The sequence below is a fragment of the Channa argus genome, chromosome 3 (genome assembly GCF_033026475.1).
Source record: "Channa argus isolate prfri chromosome 3, Channa argus male v1.0, whole genome shotgun sequence".
In the NCBI taxonomy this organism is placed as follows: domain Eukaryota; kingdom Metazoa; phylum Chordata; class Actinopteri; order Anabantiformes; family Channidae; genus Channa; species Channa argus.
Genome location: NC_090199.1, coordinates 8,671,181 through 8,692,341, shown reverse-complemented (window position 1 = coordinate 8,692,341; position 21,161 = coordinate 8,671,181). Strand labels below are relative to the sequence as shown.

Genomic DNA, 21,161 nt, shown 5'->3' with positions numbered 1-21,161 from the left:
AAGAAAAAAAACCTTAAATCTTAAATCTTAAAACAACAAAAAATACAGCACAGGTGAAATCTTAGTCTTTCACATCTATGTGCCTGTGCTCACCTCCAACTTTTGTCGTAGCTCCTCATTACCATCCTCTCCATCTGGCTGGACAGGAACATTAAAGTATTCTCCTTCCTCCTGGGACAGCAGTTTGTACCTAAGTCCCAAAAGGAAAACAAAACAGACATAATCCCAGATTATCCCCACCAGACTATGTCGACAAAGCTATTAAATATTCACGCCTCTGCTCCTTCTGTGTACAGCTGTATATTTTTTCCAATCCTCCTCCCTGTGCCATTTACTCATCTTGTCATCTTACCATCCATCTATTCCTTGTTTCTGTAGCTCTGAGATCCCAAAGGAAAGGGACCCCATAAAATCGTTCCTGCTGGTCAAATCCCAGTCCCAGATCTCCACGGAGAGACGGCGGTCTTTGTCACTTTCTTTAAGGTTGCTATGGAATTTGAGAAAAAGAGGGATGACAGTCAGATAAAAAAAAGAGTTCCCAAAATAAACATGTGAACACCTCAGGAATTGAGATTGTTTTCATGCCTGTGCTTTTTGCAGTCACAGTCAAGCCAGCATAGCTTGAATACTGTAACAACAACAAAGAACAGGGACAGGGTCACTTGCATGAGCTCCAGTTAGCTTTGTGCTTATGTAACATTAAATAAAGCCAGGATAGAAGTTTTAACCAATCCTATTACATTTAAAACAATGCTTTGTTCATCAGATCAATGTCAGAGATCCAACATATGCAACAGAAAAGAGATGTCTCACAAAGTGAAGGTCTCATTCCAGGTGGGGTTGAGGCAACATTTAATAGTTTTGGTCTTCTGCTTGCTCTCGCTCTTAGGATCTGGGATCAGCTTTAGTTTGACGTAGGGGTCTGACAAGCCGTTGGGGTCCATGGGCACCAGGTTCCTAGCCTCTTTGACTAGCAGAGATTTAGGATAAGGATAAAAATAAGTTACAGGAGAAGAAAACATCCCAAGATAAAACACACATTTCAGACAATTCACTGTGGGACGTCTGGAGCTTGTCCTTTCTAGAGGACAGCAGGAGGTGAAGCTGCCAGTATTGGTGTGAGTCCAGATCTGGTCTGCCCTAAATAACATTTTACATCACTTAACAACAGTTTAGTTTCTGTTCCATAATCAATCTACAGCTGCCTGAGAGCAAGCGAGCTGGCACGTGCATGCATGTCCCCGTAGTGATGTGGGCCGATCGTTGAAGCATCGATCGACTAATGGACTTTCCAGTTTCAGTCTTAGACTGTGTGTGTGTGTGTGTGTGTGTGTGTGTGTGTGTGTGTGTGTGTGTGTGTGTGTGTGTGTGTGTGTGTGTGTGTGTGTGTGTGTGTGAGAGAGCACTCACTGGTGACTGTGAGAGTGTCAGTGATCTGGGCAGAGATGTGGATGCGTCCTCTCCTCTCAGTGTGATCTGTTCCACACAGGCTTGGTACGTTGGCTACACACCGCTTGTGGATGTTCATCATACAATCTAAACAAACAAACAATTTTAAAATGTTAAAAATTAACACCCACACACACACAAAAAAACAAAACAAAACAAAAAGGAAGACCCAAATTTATCCGGAAGCCTACTTCTGTACATTAGCAGATCATAGATCTTTTAAAGAGGAAGCCAAAAATGAAGGAACAGAGATATATAAAAAAAATTATGTCCCAAATATTCTGTATTCTTATTTTTGGAGAAAAAAAAAAAGAGAAACAAATTTGCTGAACACCATGCATGCAATGACAGTCTGTTGAGGGTAGAAGCTATTAAACTATTTATTGGAATTGGCAGCAGTTACAAAGAGAATCCTGGTTGAATCCTTTTGTTTTATGCCTGATTTTATTTACTTATCAACTTCATAGAAACTGCAGTAAACAGAGAAAAAAAAAGGGCCAGTTTTTTCAATGTACTTATCAGTAGGTTTACTGCAAGCATCCTAAAAACATGCCAAAGGTCCTCTGTGGATGTAGTCCCAGTGTCTTCTGTCTTTTTATGTAAACCCAGACTGACTTTATGTAGAGTTCAAGACACTTGTGTTCCGATGTATCTAGTAGACTTGATTTCATTTTTCCAAAGTGGTCTCCTGAAAAGACTCCTTTGGATCAACTTTTTCACTTAAGTCAAGCAGGACTACGGCATCTGTTGTTTAGGATTCTGGCTACATATTTGGGCATATTTGGCCGTCAGATGCCTCCCTGATGTACTATGGATCTGAATCTGAACTTTTAAAGTGGCAAAACTGTACTATATTTCTAAAACAGGCAAATTATCGTAAACATTCTGTAGTCCAAACTGGTCCATATGACACACAACACATTTGTATTTATACAGGACACACCCTATATATAAAAATACCTTAAGAGTAGTACCAGTATGGTAAATTAGAACAAAAAGGTCTAGTGTAATTGCTCTGTGTGTCCACTAGATGTCAGACAGTTCTGATGCATGTCCACAAATATCTCCACATTTTGCTCCACACGCAGAGATCAGTGGGTGGTGCTGAGGTTCAAGCAGAGGTGGAGGTCAAGAGAATAGTTAATCCGTTGCGGTCTGTATGTTTTTTACTTCGTGGCAGTAAACTCTCAGATTTTTTCATAATATATTTTATTTTAGATGTCCACCATGTGAACATTAATAGTGTATGTCCCTTTAAGGCTCAGTTGCAGTGTGAAACTTTATAACCTCTGATGAGGGATGACCCAGAAAAGCCAATGTTTGATGCAGCAAATCCAAATAATCTAAATCATTTCCTTGTTTATTAAGACCCTTGTAACCATGTTATATGTTCTCCCGGGAAAAAGCTTGCAGGGACCAAATCTGAGTCAGATTAATAAATTTTGATACAGGTGAGATGATTTTCGTGGCTTTGTTCCTACTGCTGAGAAGAAAAAAAATAAGAATAAAAGTCTTCATAGAGTCTGCACACCCTCCCTCCATCACCACCACTGTGGTGCCCTTAAGCAAGCCTAAATTCCCAGCGGCTCCACTGGGGCTGCCAAGTGGCCTCAGTTCAGACTGGATATGTACTGAACAGCTTCTAGGTGTGAACGTGATCAGTACAAAAGACAGGTTAAACTACCCTCTCAGTAAAACAACCCTGAATAAATAAAAGGTAAAAAAAAATCTTAGATGATGGGGCACATATCTGCTTTCTGTCCTGCTTGAACACGTGAGAAATAAAACGTTAATGTCTTCTGCTGGAGTCACATAGAAAAATTTACAAGGAGAAATTGAAGAATTTCGTATGAGTGATTGAATTAAAAGGCGTAAACTCTTCAGTGAATGAATCATTTTCTACTTGTATCTACTTTTAGCACATTTTAGCTTTCTGAACACTGACAATTGTCTTTGTTCTTGGCTTATTGCAGCCTTCACACATTGTTGCCTGTTTCTATTATTGTATGTGTGCATTTCCTGTTGGATTGTCATTTGTAAAACAGAAGAGCTGTCGTCTTGATCAGCCCTTGCCTAAAATAAAAAAATAAAAAATTTCTTTAAAGAGCTTGCTAACCTCTGACGGCATCTGGTTAAATAAAGGTAAGATAAAATAAAACTTAATGAACTGTAAAATGAAATGAGATTAAAGAGAGTACTTTTAGTTTGATGAATAATTTTATCAGACAGCTAAAACTATAAACTGTATTTTAAGGTATTGAGCAGCACAGTTGTAGAAACTATATTTCCCACTAGTATCTGATTATTTCAATCATTAAATCTGTATTTAATGGTCCGCTTTTTGAATATTCTGGGACCAGTCTATACATTTAAAAAAAAAAAAAAGGGAGATGCTATGTAATTATAATATAATATTATGGGAATCCATGCAGAAAATTAATATCAGTGTATAAATAGAATTAATTTTAAAGCTTTTTTCTGTTTAATTTCTTTACAATATATATTTTTCCAAGTTTATGTTTTGTTTTTGCTAAGTGTCCAAGTTCCACAACAATAATTACATTTATAAACTCTGTAAATAAATGTATTAAAATATAGAATATACACATAAATCAATAGAAATGTAACAGAGAGCATTGACCCAACACTGTGCAGTATATTACAGACAGAATCAGGAACTGTCTACCCACAACATAATGCTGGTACTGGCTGGAGAAAGCACTGCAGAGATGTATTCCACTTCCTGTTTATGTCTTTGTTACAACAACAGTCAAATGGTCAGCAACAAATACAACAGAGCTGCAGAAATGTAAAAAATCTTCAGTCATCAGAATTTGATGAGATCTCCCCAGATGTCTGCCATTAAGCTGATAAGATTCATGTAACTGTTTGTCAGTGTGACTGGCGAGAAGGTCAATTATTGTAAATGATGTATGTAAATGCATGTAAATTGAATTTAGAGAATGGTGATGCTGTTGTAATGTATTACCCCTCTGAAACTTGCTCTCACATCCAACGGTTTGTTTCCATTTAATGGTTTCAGTAGAACTATGCTTCACAGCCCACATATCACAATAAAAGACGTCGATCATGAACATCCTATAGTAATGCCAGAACCAGGAAAATCTACATAAAGATGGTGCTGGATCCCTCACTCCCTCTAAAACAAACACTTGGCTGGCTTCGTCAGGACGAGAACCGCCAGGCACCTAAAGATCTTTTTCCATGGGTTATGGAGTTCCTTAACAAGAGATCCCAGCCGCCCTCTAACTCCAACACCCAGCAGCCCATCACTCTCATTAAACAAAAAAACTCTACAATCAACACTAAGGACCCAACAGTCTGCAATCAAATGTAGCATACATGCAATCAGCATACTTACCTTTCTATAGATAGTGTATATATAAATATATCAGTAATAATCAGCTCTACTTCATTTTTACAGTTATTCCTGTTGTTTTGCTCTGTCTATATTGCACATTTGGTATATAAATAATTTCTGTAATACGATAAATTGAATATAAACATAGACAAATTAAATTATTAAGTAACAAATTCAGGTGTCAGCAGTCTGTCCACACAAGGCCTGGGTAAGTAAAATGCTGGAATATTCAGAGAATGTGTTAAAAACTTTTAGGTTTGACTGCATTCGGTTAAGTCAAGTTCCACATAACACCTCCTTAAACGGGGCCTTGATGGGAAGCTCTTCCTCTGCTTCTTCATGCTATGTATTGTATGTATTGACTCCAGCTCTGTATTTAAAGCACATGAGATCTGTGTGAGTCTTCTTTAAAGACTATGGAATGAAACACTGTCAGGAAATTCGATCACTGCTGCACAAAGAAGAAACTGCAGAGAAAAGCCTGAGCCCGTCTTCTCATTTACATCAGCAAATGTGCATGTCATGGCCTTGCAAACAAAGACAATGAAAGGAAATCCATTGTCTGTTGGTTTACTATAAAAAAAAAAGTATAATTTTAAAACTTTTGTCCAGACCAAAATGTGAAAATAATAATTTTTAGAGAAATTCTGCTAACTCACAGCATGTTATGCATTACTTTAATACTTTTTTGTTCTTATGTTCTCTGCTGCAGTAAAGAAAAAAACGGACTAAGTATTATTAGTATTTTTAGACTAGAAGTCATGTGCCATGTTCCTTTACATTTTAGATTTCTGATCCCCTTTTTATTGCCACATAAACTGAATTTTAATACGGGGAAAAAAATAAAGGGCAACATGGCCTTTAGTTATTTAGTATATCACATTTTCCCCCAGCACTTCCCAGCAGTAACAATAATTTGTAATGATTTCAGTAATTGAATTACCATCATCTGGTTCCAATCAAGCAGCGTAAGATTAATGGAGGGATTAAACAATTAAAATGATTGCTTTCATGAAAGGTTTTTCCTGAAACTGACACTTCCTTCCAATCATGAGATACTGTCCTTCCTGACTACTTCAGCTACTGCACAGAGGTGACAGAGTTTGCTACAGATCTGATGATGCTGACTGAAACTCCATAAGGACTAAACAGCCTCCTGCAGCACAATCAACCATCACAACAACCTCACTTTTAGTTTGCAGGTGTATTTATCAGTGTATAACGCCTCTGGAGAGCTCAAATCTATATATTTTAACAAACATTTCATTCAAAGGGCAGAACAAAAAAACTTATCAGTTTCTTTTATTACCTTCTAAAAAAAAAGAAAAAAACTTCTTTTTATTACGTCATTGAACAATTTGGGGCCTTTTCAGATATCTTAATACAGGTAGATATAGGAAAAAACAAAACAAAAAAAAAACAAGCATTCGGTCACTGTAGGATCACCATGTCACATGCATCTGCACGGACTTCACGAAAGGCCCAGGTAAATAGAGTAGAGATGGATGCTTTAACTGCTTTTCGCTGCTGGACTGAAGTGGGAACCTCACGCCACCCAAGCACATGTGACCAAAGCTAATAAATTATTGAAAATACAGTAATGTGCAAAAGTTTTAGGCACTTCAATAGTTTATATTCTTATATAAGCCTGGTGGCTCAGTGGTAGAGGAATCAAATCCCACGCCGCCCAGCCACCAAAGGCCACCTCTGTTCCTCTGTGGCGACCCCTGAAGGGACAAGCCGAAAGCCGTTGATCTTTGAATAGTTTATATTCTTATCATAGAGTACGCATCTGATCAGTCCCAAACGTACTCTGCAGCACCATAATGGGCACAAACATACAGCCACAGTATCAGCGGGGGAAAATAACAACAAGAAGCCCTGCAACAGATAGTTTGGTCACTGTGGAGCCCTAATATCAACATGGAATCAGTGGGGGTTTACATACAGATAAACACAAGGCACGGAGACTACATCCACAGAAGAGCTTTGGCACGCTCTCCAAGATGCTTGGAAAAAGTTAATTCATAAATAAAACCTTTTTATCAGGCTTTTTTTTTTTTCCCCCCAAGGCACAACAAAATGTCTTTGTACATTTCTGCACGTTGCATTCTCTAAGATCTATTCCTGAACGGTTCACAGTCACCAGTAACCAATGAATTTGAGAATTTGCTTAAACCAAATCACACAGGTCGCGTGTAATATCAATGCAAAACAGCAAAAGATCCTTTATTTGTATATACAGTCAAACTTTGAGGCTACTGAAGCTAGTAGCCTGAAGGGGTTTTAGACCAAATAGTGGAGATTCTTACCTTTGACATACAAACCAGTTAAAATGATAAGATCTGCTCGTGACATCTAATGAACAGTACCTCATTTGTGCAACAGTCTCTCTCTCTCTCACATACAAACAAACACACACACACACGCACACACACACACACAGATGTTTGTGTACTTACGGTCACATTTCATGCCCTGGTGTATCAGCCCATAGAGGAGGGAGCCACAGTGGTCACAGAAGGTGGGACTGGAGTACGTGTGGACTTTAAACTTGTGTTTACTACGAGGATCCTGGAGCAGTGGACGCACACAGATGAGGAAAAAGACACATACATTTAAAGTAATGCATGATGTTTTAGCAGGCTTTCTGCACCTGCTGTGCATTAAACATTCGCTTAAACATTTGAACTGCAAGTTCTCAGTTTCTGATTAGATGGTATTTAAAGGGTGATTCACCCAAATTACAAGGAAACAAGTTTTCTCTTACCTCTACTGGTATCTAAACATAGCATATGGCATATCTATTCACCTCTGGTGAATAAACCCTATAAACTGAACACAAACCTTATTGGAAAGCTAATTGGAAATTGATGAGACAATTCTGATGTCACAAACTGTACTACAGTAACAGTGAGTCTGTAGCAGGGTTAGGCCCAGGTGTAATGTTGGGAGTTACCTTTAGCTCTTAAAGTAGCATCCCCTAAGCCTAAGCATTCCCAGGCATGTTATGCAACCAGCCCACTGTGCATGCCTTGACATGTAAGAGCTAGACAGAAGATCAAGTAACTGAAAATTAGTACATCAAAAATATAAACAGAAAATTCAAAAATAAAAAAATAAATAAAGGTATGTGATAGGTTAAAGTACACCTTCCTTCTGTGTTTTGCAGCCCAAAATCTAAGAGATCATTTAGAAATGTTTAAGAATTAAAACTATGTTTTCCAGTGTAATCTTTACAGTACTGAAGGGTGGAGTATGCAGCTGACTGACAGCAACAGTTCATACATGTGGACAGATGATTAGAGCTAAATTGATTATCTTTGTGTCACTTTACAACACGGCAGTAACACCTGCAGGTGGCCATGGGAGTGTTTTGCACATCTGGATATGAAAGTTATTCTGCAGAAATAAGTAATTCTGCAGAAATAACCTACAACCCTGATGAGTTTTAAAATGACTGACTGTGCGTGTTAAACCAGCCTTAGTCTGCAGGCTATTCAAATTCTAGTACTTCTGTTATATAGTTTGAATTTTAGTGGTTAACAGTGACTGGCTATGTCCTCAAAGCTCAATGCTGCCAATATTAAATTAAAACTTTCCATGCATCCCTAACTTCTGCACAGAGCTGCAGCAGCAAACACTGAAACAAATTACATTAACAAACCAAAGCATAAAACGCTGGATTTACTAAGAATAAGTGGTTTTCACTTTTAACGACGAAGTCAAAAGAAATTTATGGCTTCCTCCAATTTATAGGCAAATAAATCATGACAGACAGAAACCAAAATACTGAGAAAAAGGAGAGAATGAAAATACTGATCGAATCAGTTTGAAAGATGCTTAAAAATAGTAATAAACCAAACAGCTTTGGTGATATAACAAAAACAGAGAAAGACAGAGGAGTTAGAGATTAATAAACATCAGTAACTGTAACTTCAAAATCCATGCTGACTCACAAAAAGCGTGTGTGTGTGCATCCTGTGTGGACACATTTTGGACAGTCCTCCCAACTTCAAAGGGCTTTTGAGGTTTTTAGACTTAGTTTGAGGGACACGCTTAGTATAATGCTTAAATTAAGGAAGGAGTACATTTAGGGCAACGGGCTCAGGAGTTAACAATAAATGTCCTCACGACTGTAGAAAGACAAAGAAGTGTGAGTGAGTTACATCGGCTCATTAACCTGAGGCAGCCAGGCAGCACTTTCTCTCGTTACCGTCACTGTCATGTGCGATTTGGGGCTGACAGATCAGCAGGTGAGAGGACAAGAGGTCACACCTGACTGTGCTTGTGTGTGCAGACCTCTGTGAGTTTTAAACCACTGTAGTGAGGACATTTCTGCACCGTAGTGATATTTTCACTACTTGAGAAGGTTGAGATTTGCTTTTGAAGTTAAGGTGAGAAATTTAGAAATTTTGTTTAGAGGCCTCAGCTTTCACATGTGTGCCCCTAACAGAACATACAGGATGTGCTGACATTGCTAATGCTATTAATGAAAAGCATTTAGCAGCAAAACAATCACTAGCCATGTGTATAATGAATATTTAACTTGAGCATGGGTATTTTGTTCCTCCCAAAATGCCAGAAAAAAAAATTGATTTTTTTATGTTTAATTAAAAATAAAATGGATTAAATAAAAGTGACAAGTGTGTGTTGTTTCCAACTTACATCAGAGGCAGGGCCCTTGTCGGCACCTGGACAAGAGAAGGTGACAAACTCATGACAGCGTTTATGGACCACAAAACAGCACACTGTGGAGAGAAGGAGAAAGAGAGAAAACGGGCAAATGTAAACTCAGGCTGCTTTGCAACGGCAAATAAGGCGACACAATCACAACAAAGAGATGAATCAATATGTCAATTATGGGGCATTAGTCACAGCACAATAGGCTACTCATATTTCAGCAGTTCCCATTTGTTTCTGCCTTGCTGTCGACACCTATATTTAGTTTCATTGCTTCACTTTAGAGGATTTAAAAATTTAACCACAGCACGCTGCCACATCTTATAATCACGCCCTACAACATTAAAGCTGCAGCAGGAGACTTCCCATGTTTGCAGCTTCAAATAGCAGCAGGTTTTATGCTAGATGTGATTGCATGCTTCTGCTCGCTGCTTCAAGTTGTGCTAAAAATCCTTCCGTGTAGGGACTGAAATAAGCACCCTGCAGCCCCGCAGACACACTATGGATCCCAAACAAAAAGTGCTCAAGGTATTTGAATGGATGCTCGATTCCTGGTGTTAAATACAGAAACAGAAATTATTGGGTCAGTATTTTGGGGAAGTGTTTTTCTGCACAAGTGAAATTTTGCTGATCATGACTTTCTATCATTGTACATTTAAGTAGAAGCTCTGCACAAAGGCTGGCAATTAGGCTTAAAATCCCATGAATGTAACTGACTGGCCAAAGAGAAGTCACATAAAAACAGCAAACAACCAGGGTTCCACCGTTAAGACAGTCCGGAGTTCACTCTTCTTAGCTAAACTATTCGATCTTATGTTTGCATCACTGTCTACTGTAAAATCTGTGTGCAAGCTCCACAAAAAATCTGGTCTCAATGGTAAATGGTCTGCACACTCAAAACGCTTTACACTGCTTCTCATTCCCCCATTTATACTTACAATCACACACACACACACACACACACCAATGGGGGAGCTGCTACGCAGCTGGCCAATGCTCACCGGAAGCAACCAAGTTTGTGTTCAGTGTCTTGCTCAAGGGCACTTCAACATGTGACCGGAGGAGCCGGGGATTAAACAAACAAGAAATGCATGAAGTTTGCTTTCACTTTCAGCCATTTAAAGGAAACCCCAAAAGCTGAGGTGCATTTTGTTAACGAGTTTGTGTAAAGAAAAACCCTCACACACACACAAAAACCACAGTCACATGTGTTTCACAGTGGTTTTCCAACAGTTAAAAAAAGCAAAAGGTGCTTTTCAAAATTTCATGCGACTCAGCATGTGAAGACAACCCCCCAAATCTGTTTTAAGAAGCTGACTTTGAATCCTGAGAAACAACAGGTTAGCTATTATTTGCATTATTACCCTACAGAATGTTTTCTTAATTGGTCTATATCATAGCAGAAAATAAAGGTGTGTGTGTATATATATCCCAATTTCCCAAAGCCCTTACTGACACCCTCAGCTCATTTTGACATTTCATGACCCAAAGAATTATGATTAAATTTTTCACGTGAGAAGCTAAATAACAGTGCATGTTGATATTATTAATTTTTACATTAATTTTGGTCTGTATATTAAAAGGTCCATCTCCACTGCCTCACCAATGTGGTCACTCAATGTCTCGGTGGCTACACATTCCTCATAAATGTGTACAGTGAAATAGATTCAAAAAACACCAAATATTCCCATTTCTGCTTCCAGTGTAAGAATTGGAGTATTTCTCTTTATTATATTTGTGCAAATTAAATACTTTTGGTTTTGGGCTGCTGGACAACAACAGTACATTACTCTGAGCTTCAGGAAACTGTGGCTAAATGATTAACTAAAAGATGATTTTAAGATTAATGTATAATCTAAGTGTTGAATATTAATTTCTGCTACAAGATCAACAGATATTCAGGTGAGATGAACTGAGAGTCAACAAATCCCATAAAAAGAGAAAAACAACATGTCCTGTGTCCTCTAGAGAATGTGACTTAGCTCACGTCATTAGTCCACTGTGTCCAGAAACTGTTAAAAACAGATAATTGACAAATACACTCCCACTTGGTGACACGCTTCTTCATTACAAAACATATGAGCACTGCAGTTTTCCTATAAAAAGCTTCGCAGACTAATAATAGACGTCACGTTTGCAGCCTCAGGAGAGTAAATACTGTAAGACAGAGGCCACTGCACATGCTCAGAAACTCAGTTCTGTGTATACTGCTTTGTTAGATTGTTGTGCCACATATCAGGTGTATTTTTTCCTGCTGACATTGGACTTCAGATCTAAAGAAATAAAATGACAATGTCTGGAACAAATGTTAACCTAAAGATCAGAGCGTTGGACAAAAATAACTGATAACTGGTCATTTCTAGAATGGTAAACGTGTGTCACTAAAGCTTGGGAGTAGACAGAGGTAACTGGTGGAGCTGAGTAAAGGTGGAATGTAACAAACTACTTTTCCAAAGTGGTTTACCTAAGTAATTTTTTGAGATATCTGTATTCACAAACACACACCAACTTTTTACTCCACCACAGTTTTAACTCCTAATCACTTTTTCAGATGCACATTATTAATAAAATATTGTCAACTAACCAGTTATGTATTAACCACCTGTCCGTACATAAAGTCCACATTTATCAGCGGATGTTTTTATTCTATAGGAATCTAAACAGCAGATGTATTTATCTTTAGTTTTATTTATTTTATTTTATTTTTTTTTTTTCTAAATTTTGCCATTTTTTGAAAATTCTGAGTTTGTTGAACAGATCTGGACTAGACGTTTTCATTTATGTTTTCAACAGCATCAAATTCCATTCATTTTAAAATACTTCTTTTTTGAGGGGAGTAATTGTAATGTATTTTAAGTACGTGAGTAAGTTAGAGAATGCACCTAGTATCAGAGCAGATTTTAAAATGGTACTTTTACTTAGCATTGGTAGTAGAGGTTTTTTAGAGAAGTAGTTTTACTCAAACATTTTCCTTGAGTACTGATTTTGTACTTGAATTATCTCAAAGGTTGCATCGGGTTAATTTAGCCGACAATACATAAATACTGTGATACTCAAATCTACTCCCAAACTTTGGGATCCAACTAACATTTCAACGATTGTGTACATACCACTTCTTTTTTTTTTTTTTTTTTTACTTCTATTTTTTACTTGGAACAAGCTGAAAGGGGAAAGAAAATGTAATAAGAAGCTGATTTGTTTTTCAAAAAGACAAGACAAATCAGGGTTTAGAGGCAAAAAAAAAGGTTTTAATTTTATGCAGTATATAGAAAATCATCGGCATTTTTAAACTGCACATTCCATAAAGTCATAAGGGACACGTTCATGGGTTCTGCTCTCTGGATCAGATGGAAATAAAACACAATCCATCCTTTTAAATTTTGATCAGCCACTTCCTACAGACGAAGACATGAACATAAGAGACACCAGAACTCCATTTAGATAAATAGGGCAGATGACTGTGGGACAGTCTGCTGTGCTGGAAACTGACTTTGTGCTTTGCTTCATATCAGTGGTGTATTTTTACATAAAAGTCTTAAGCAGTGCTGATTTAAACCACTTCCACTTTACAATGACATGCAGCATCGACTGACTTAGCGTGAGACATGACAAAAGACAAATACACACACACACACACACACACACACACACGATGAAATTAAGCTCTGGTTAAATCTTAATTATTCACATTCTCGTTACATTTTCATGAGGCACCGTGGCAAATGGTGACACTTTCCACAGGTTCGTAACAGTTAAGCAATGGAGAACTTATGTTTGTGAATGTGTGTGTTTATTTGTCCAGGAAATGTGGGTGGGGTGGAGGGGCTCACATTAGTGGATACAGTAAATTTTGGTTGGTGTAGTTTTAACTGAAAGTACTAACAGTTACTACAGACACAACAGTAAGTTGAAATGAAGATGTTAAGCAGTATAATGAGGTTGAGCTCTGTTCATTTGCATCATGCAGTGCTGGAGCTGGAGGGGAGTAGTTTTAAAAAAGGGGAACAAAGAGAGGACAAGACAAGAGGAAAGGAAAGAGTCAAAAAGAGATAAAGTCAAACAGAGGAGAGAAGAAATAGTGTGTGTGTGTGTGTGTGTGTGTGTGTGTGTGTGTGTGTGCGCATGTGTGGGCAGGAAGGGATGGGGGCACAGCTGGGTTTGAGGCAATGTGAGGGGGTGGAAAATTCATTTGTGTGTTTTCAGTGTGTCAAAAACAGAGAAGTGGAGCAGCAGCAGTAAACAGCAAAGACTGCAGTCACCCTTTAAATCTTTCTGTTCATAAATCTGCTCTGTCACTCAAACACACACACATACACACACACAGCCTAAAGACAGACCTAGTGACCTGCTGAGGAGATCTATGCTCTGTTGCCTAGCAACCAGGCTGAGCCTTACAGTCAAGTCTACACTCGCCGCCCCGTTTCAACTGACTGATTTACAGAGTTACAAGCAAATCAGAGCCAATCCATAAAAGATTCCTGCGATGAGCTGCCAGGATGACAGCGGGCTGACAGTTTCCCATCAACAGGAGCACCGAGAAGTTCCTCCATCTTGGATGAGAACCAGTCCACAAACAACTGACAGAGTAATCACTATTCAGGCCACAACATGTCTCCATAACCTCAATCACCGAGCAAAATCGTGCTCCCGATTTGCTCCCTTAGCACATGTAATGACGCAAGCAAGCCAGATAAACAGTTATCAGGCATTTCTTGCATGGACATCTCCTATTCCTAAAGTTTCAACAATCCGTTAGCAAATTGGCTGGAAAGCCTCCACCAACTGTTTTTATTTGTTTTGTCAGGGTTTAGCTGCAGAATCCTCCATAATGTTCACTAGATAAACTACAGAACCTGCACGTTTCTGCTGTTTAGTATATGGCATAGAGTGCAGACACACACATGTAGTGAACATAGCATTTGGTGCTCACATTCACCCTGTGTGTTAATAACGCTCATGTTCACGTCCTTTAGTTGGAAACTGATACATTTAGTTCATCAAACATTCACTCTTTTAGCGCAGCCAAGATGGCTGCGCAACTGCTGCATGCATCATTCAATGACCCAAACAACAGCAGGTGATTTGTGGTCACTCCTCTGAATTGATTCTGGAGACAAATTAAGTAGTTTGAGGCACAGTTTTACACAAGATGACCCTAAACAGCACCATATTATTTGGAAATAAAAGCCACAATCATATTATTGTACTCTCAGCTGTTTGCTGCAGCCCATAATGCTAAAGCTCATGAGCAGCGCATTTCTCTCTCTGCATGGTTGCTCATTGAGGAGGTCATGCTGCAAACAAGACGTGTCTGTGCTTGTAAAGAAGAATGAGAGATAACATAGAACGTTAATATCAGCTACTGTTTATAGTCTGTTGCTTTTAGTTTAGTGCTGCAGCTGTTGCCTAATCAGCTGATGGTGTCACCATCGACCAAACAGATGCAGACAGACCCATATCTAATCATTATGTTACACTGATACAAATCTGAATTATTTAATTGGCTGTAAGCAAAGATGATATCTATCCACACAAACCAGACTATTCTCACTGCTACAGGCACATAGATAAATATATTTCAAAAAGACAGATTTACGGTTTAAATTATTCTGGTGATCAAGAATTTTCTACCTCGTGTGATGTAATTAATCACATTGAAGAAATCTGGTTTCCTCAGAATATAGGCTGTTAATTTTAATTTCTGCTGTACATGAGAAAAACAAAAACATTATTCAGCAGAGAAAAAACAAAACCAGCAGATTAGCTGATCAATTTAAAAAACACACATATAATAATAATAATAATAATAATAATAATAATAATAATAATTAGAAAATGGCCAAAAGCCTGCAGAGGGGATTGGGGTGAGCACACTGGCCAGCATTGTTGATTTGTTATTTGAATGCAAATATTGAAGATTTCTGAATTTATTTACTCATCAGACACAGAGTGGCTCAAACTTGGTCTAATCAGTTTTATAGAGCCAGGCAAACCATAATCATAAAGCAAACCTTGTTTTTAGAAAAGTTTGGACACTTAGCAAAATGCAAACAGAGTATTGGTTGACTAATTGATCGGTCAGCCAAATAATTGGGCTGATTTCTGACATTTTTAATCAATAGGCATCAGCTGATACCTCTGCCAACATGCCTAATTAAACTAAAAAAAAACAAAAAAAAAAAACTTGTCACTTGTTTTTAATGTAGATTAAAGTGAAACTGAAACTGTTGAGACTTTTTTGAGCAGTTGATTTGATCTGTACTTTGCCCAGCTTAACTGATACAGAAAATTGTGGGCACAATCAACAGCATCAAACACTACAGGCTCCAAGTGATCATAAACTACATGCCGCACATGTTGTAACCTTTATGAAGGGAGCATTGATGAGAGTGGAATAGTTTCAGCTATGTGTTCATTTGATGATTTAAAATACAGCTTGCACAAAGATCATTTTGTGCTACACAATTTATAAAATTAAGGAATCTATCAGAAAATGCATCACTGGTTGCAGGCAGCTATAAGTAAACTGCCCACCCCAAGTCTTTTAAAAATGAGCAAATATGATTAAAATTATAATGAAGTGAAACCTTGCTCATACCTAACACTTGTCATTTGCTATAGAATTTGTTCATTTCGTCCTCATAACCATCTCACAGCTTCCTGATATCTGCCATTTTCAGAGCAGTGATGCCAGAAAGATCCGCAGAGTTTAAAATTCAAGAAGAAGCTCAGTGACGAGCAGGCTGCACTGTACCGTGGACAGACGTACAAAGATGGTGTCTGTGTTTTCTCGGCCACAGTATCACTAACATGTCTCATAATCAATATCCAAGACTGGCTAATTTAATATACTACTTTTATCAGTGATCAGGATTGAAATATATAAACAGCTGCATTAAAAAAAAAAAAAATAAACACTGACAAACGCTGGAAAATACTACGCTGGATTGTTTTTGGCATTCTTCCTGCATTCTTTTAGTCTGCTGTGATGGTGGTATACAGGTAATTCATTCTTAATTCTGTTGAAAACAAGATTGTATCTGTTGGCAAAGAGTACAGGCCAGTGGGGCGTGAAGTGGAAAGATCAGCAGAAATATAAGATTAAAAAAAAATGCTTCGCTCTAGTCAACTTTTGGTGGAGTTAAACTACAAGCGCAAATATAGGTTAGGAAAGACTCATGTGCCAACACCCAGTGAAACCTACTGTTTGATAAAAAGCCTCATTGCTTTCAGGCCAAATATTCCTATTGTGTTTTGATTTTATCGGTCAGAAGAACAATGTAAGCTGGTTCAGACTGGAAAATCTCTCTCCCTCTAATACTGCATGGATTACTATGAAATTTTCAACAGAGTATGAATTCTGCTGACAACTGACAGCTTGACTTTTCCTATAGCACCATCATCACATCAAACATTTAATTTGATCTGATGATGGATCAAAGCTCTAAGAAAAGTCAGGCTTTGATTTATTACAGAAGTTCCATGCATCTGTAAAAGAAAAAAAAAATCTTTCAATTATTAGATAATTTAGAATGAACTATGGCATCAGAACTTGCTTGAGAATCATGAGGTTTTTGAAAAGTCATCACTGTCAAAGTAATTCAGTGACAGTTATCAGTACATCAATTTGCAGAAAGCAAACACAAACTGTTAATAGCTAATTCAGGGTAATGGTACAAAATGCAAATGTATGGACAAAAGAATGAAACCCAACGTGCCCCTAACAGTACAAATTTCAGTATCCATGGCAACATGACACTTCGTGTTTCTTGTAAAAGCTGATGTCTGTCCTTTTTCGTAATGAGGAATTCTATTTAGTTGCTGGTGTGCATAAACGCCAATGCTTTTCCCCTCCACACATAAACTGGTAGGTATAATCACTGAATGTGCCATAAACGTTACACAAGGCAGGAGAATAAATGTAAGATGAGCTACATAACCATATAGTGCAGGTAAGAGATAAATCAGATGGAATAAATAAATGTTGAAGATTAAGATTTACGCCGACACTCAAATGGCAGCACCGAAAGTTCTCTAGAGTTATGACAGGGACAGTAAGTAAGGGCACTGAACCACCAAGACATCAAAAAACTAGTGACGAAAAAAGACCTTCTGCTGCACCGTCTCATGTCGCCTTTGTCTGGGACAAGACGAGAGCCGCCAACACATAGTGCTGCACATTCTGAGCTTGTGTGAGAGGAAGAGAAGAGGAAGACCGGGGACCATGTATGTACAAACTAAACAAAGCAGTTTAAGCATTTTGGATATAACTGAGCTAATGGAGAATATGTCTCATAAGAAGTTGTACTGGTGTTGTTTGTACCGTGATGTTAATTCAACTTGTTGAATCTTCCAAAAAGTTATCTGACTAGCGAAGACGGCACACAGCACTAAGGCTTGGCTGATGTATGGCTTGGTCCATCACAGCCTTTAGACATTTTTTTCTTCAGTGTCCTTTCTTGTCATAAGTGGGTCTATCAATTGCAAGCCTCATCTCAACACAGGACAATTTCCAGAAAACCCGGTCCAGATGTTGTCCAGGGATGCCCTTTCACACATTTCACACAACAGGAGATTGTGCCAGTTCCATTTTAACGTGCTGGAAATACTCTGGTTTGTTGTTTAGAGCACACTGAAGCAGCATGAGTAAAGTAGAAAAAATTATAATTGATAACCAGTTTTTTTCTTATTTATGAAAATAAAGCTAAGACTAAATAACACTGAAAAGGAAAACTATGATGATTTGTCTTACATTATCTTTTAGTTATTTGTTGGTGGAAAATGTAACAGAGGGACAAATGGACATGGAGAAACCATCTTGGTACAAAGTGTTTTTTGTAAGATTTTGTATTAAAATACAATTAGAAATAAAGTTTAGCTCCTCATTTTTTCTTCACAATATCTCTTGTTCAAATGTTGATTTAGCCGTGCGGTCTGTTGCACCAGCATCAATAAGAAGTTTCTTATATTCAATAACTTCTGTCTGTGTCACCTGATGTTTTTAGACAAGATGATGCTGACACGAAAGGTTATCATTTTTATTTTAATGTGTTTGCTACAGAAAACATGCTGTATTCATGTTGCCAAACGATTTTAATTTGTCTGTCAAACTGAACCCAGTGAACAATGACAAAATATAAGTGAACCACACACCATAAACTGACTTTTAAGCTAATCCTATAATAGACTACGATGCCTGTAACCGAAGTAACTGCACACAACAACAAATGTTGCTTCAAAGCTTTTACGTTTTAATATTGTATAGATATATAGATACAAGCATTAAAAGCAAATACTAAAAGCAAAAGGAAAAATGTGAGACTAAAGTACAAATTACAGACAAAATCTAAACTGAAATGTTTTTGGTTTTTGACTTTAACTGACAAAAATTAAATGGTTACATTCTGACTACACCTAAATTACATTTTCATCACAAGACTAACACAAAATAAGTTTCAGGTGCCATAATTAGCACTGATCACTGTAACCACGTCCACTCACTGTGAATGAGCGGACCTATTCACACACCAGCTCAATTGGCCATTACATGGACTTTGTTCTGGCGAGGTAGCAGGTTAAACTCCAGTTTGCTCCTTTGCCTTTTAATTGTTTTAAATCTACACAGTAACCTGTAAATTTTTTATGAAAAGTGCATTAGTAGCCATAATTTTAGATAACCGTTTGTTTGTTTTTTTATTGTACAATTAAGCCATTGTTTGCAGTGATGAGTAAACGACTGTGAAGTTGTCCGTTTCCACTTCCTTCACATGTTTAATATTAATGACTGAGATATAAAGTGAGATTTACATATACGTGTGATAAATCAGTGGGATGGGTACTATATATGATGACAGCCGCTCATTGGAGAACATAGCAGATTTGACACAATAAATAAAAACTGTCGTCCTTTATGGGAATGTTCTTCATGTTGACAAGTTGATATGAGTGTTATGGTAGAACACAGTGTTATGCAAACGGATGTTTAAGAGTGTTTTTAAAATCAAATTCATAGAGGATTGTGGGAGTGGAATTGGAGCTTGTGCTAATGTGAGTTCCACAACGTTTGAAACTAACAAAATGGAACGAGAAAACCACTCGTGCATATTTAAATCTACACATTTTGCCCGTTTCTGTGCAGGCTGCTTTCTGAGACACTTAAAAATAACAGAAGCATTATTAATATGATTAGTAATGCCTGTGCTTTCCTTGATATGAAAAGTCAAAATGACTGCAGTGACACTGTTTCTGGTTCTGCAGAAACAGGATTACACCAACAGTTTGTTTCTTGATGAAAAACTTCTTTTCTTTCACAATTTTATGAGAGTGTACTGTATTTTAATTTGTGTTTAATATAGAAACAAGGGTTTTTTACTTTCAAAATCAGAAAGACTCTTGTGAAACTTCCCCTCAACTCATTTGATATGATGAATGAAAAGGCCCAACAGTCCAATCTTTCATCAGGCATCTGGATCCCTCTTTAGCAGGAAATGACACAAGAGTAACTTCCTCTTTTTTTCTGTTTGCACAGACAGGTGCACACACACACAGACACACACACACAAAAAAAAACCATAAAAGACAAGCTGAAGGCAGGAAAAGAAGAAGAGAAATCTTTACCTGCAGAACAGGTATTTAAACACGCCTACAGATGGCTTTGTCACACAAATACAGTGTTTTGCTGAGACACACACACAAACCTTTCTACATGTCAGAACAAGTCTACGCCAGATGTCTGACATTCCCCTAAACCAGGATGAGTGTTTTCATACTTCATCTATACCCGTTCCCTTAAAGACATTAATGCTCACACAGTCCTGGTGTTTACGAATCTCCCACTTTACTTTACTTGGTAAAATAAAGGGAAACAAAAACCACTAACTGCATAGATGCTTAAAATGAAAGGGACTCTCAAGCTTTGTTTCACTTTGACAAAACAGATTTAGGATACCTATACCCACTGCTTCAGCACGTTTAAAAGACTATTCCACTGTGAGGCAGGTCTAATCTACAAGTTGAAGCAAAGCTGCCAAATCCTTTCACATCACACCTACAAAAAGATGTGTTTCCAATATTTTATTACCTACAAATGGTCGATTTCTGCTACAAACACACTACCTTGCGGTATGATTAAAAGCTCCAGAACAGCTACTAATGGACCTTGAGACGTTATTGGTTTGCTGTTTATCAGTTCAAGAATCAGTATCCACATTTAACGCTACACTATGCAACTTAAGCTAGAGCTAACAGGGCACTCATGATCAATCCACTCTGCTTCAACCAGCCCGCTACACTCCACCACGTTTTGCCCAGCACTTCAGGTGGGCGGCAAGTCAATGACTTCTTCTTTCTCAGGAAAGCTGATTTCTTAACTGTCATGTAACTGAGAAAGCAGGTTTACAAAATGGGTACAGGCAATTAGGAAAACCTGGTTTCCATGGGTTGATTGCTCTCAGAGAACACAGATTTCTTACTAACAGGAGTGAAAGGCTAAAGGAAAGCAAAGATCATTAATCGGGTGATGCCACATCATTTAACTCAGACAAACTCAGTTCCTGTTGTGGATAAGTTGTGCGTGCCCCCCTATAAGGTTTGGCCCCGCCCAGCCATCAATTGCTACCTTGGTGCCGGTCCCGGATAAAGATGGGAG

General features: G+C 37.9%; 1 protein-coding gene across 2 annotated transcripts in view; it reads right to left on the bottom strand.

Annotated features, from left to right (window-relative positions):
* LOC137123263 (protein kinase C beta type-like) overlaps nucleotides 1-21,161 on the bottom strand; it is a 36,445-nt gene that overhangs the window by 10,925 nt on the left and 4,359 nt on the right. For both annotated transcript variants that reach the window (XM_067496730.1, XM_067496729.1), the window contains exons 3-8: nucleotides 9,500-9,582; nucleotides 7,294-7,405; nucleotides 1,411-1,536; nucleotides 814-970; nucleotides 353-487; nucleotides 94-190 (exon numbers count right to left, since the gene is read on the bottom strand). In XM_067496730.1, coding sequence (XP_067352831.1) covers nucleotides 94-190; nucleotides 353-487; nucleotides 814-970; nucleotides 1,411-1,536; nucleotides 7,294-7,405; nucleotides 9,500-9,582 — 710 coding nt within the window. The remainder of the gene's footprint in view (nucleotides 1-93; nucleotides 191-352; nucleotides 488-813; nucleotides 971-1,410; nucleotides 1,537-7,293; nucleotides 7,406-9,499; nucleotides 9,583-21,161) is intronic.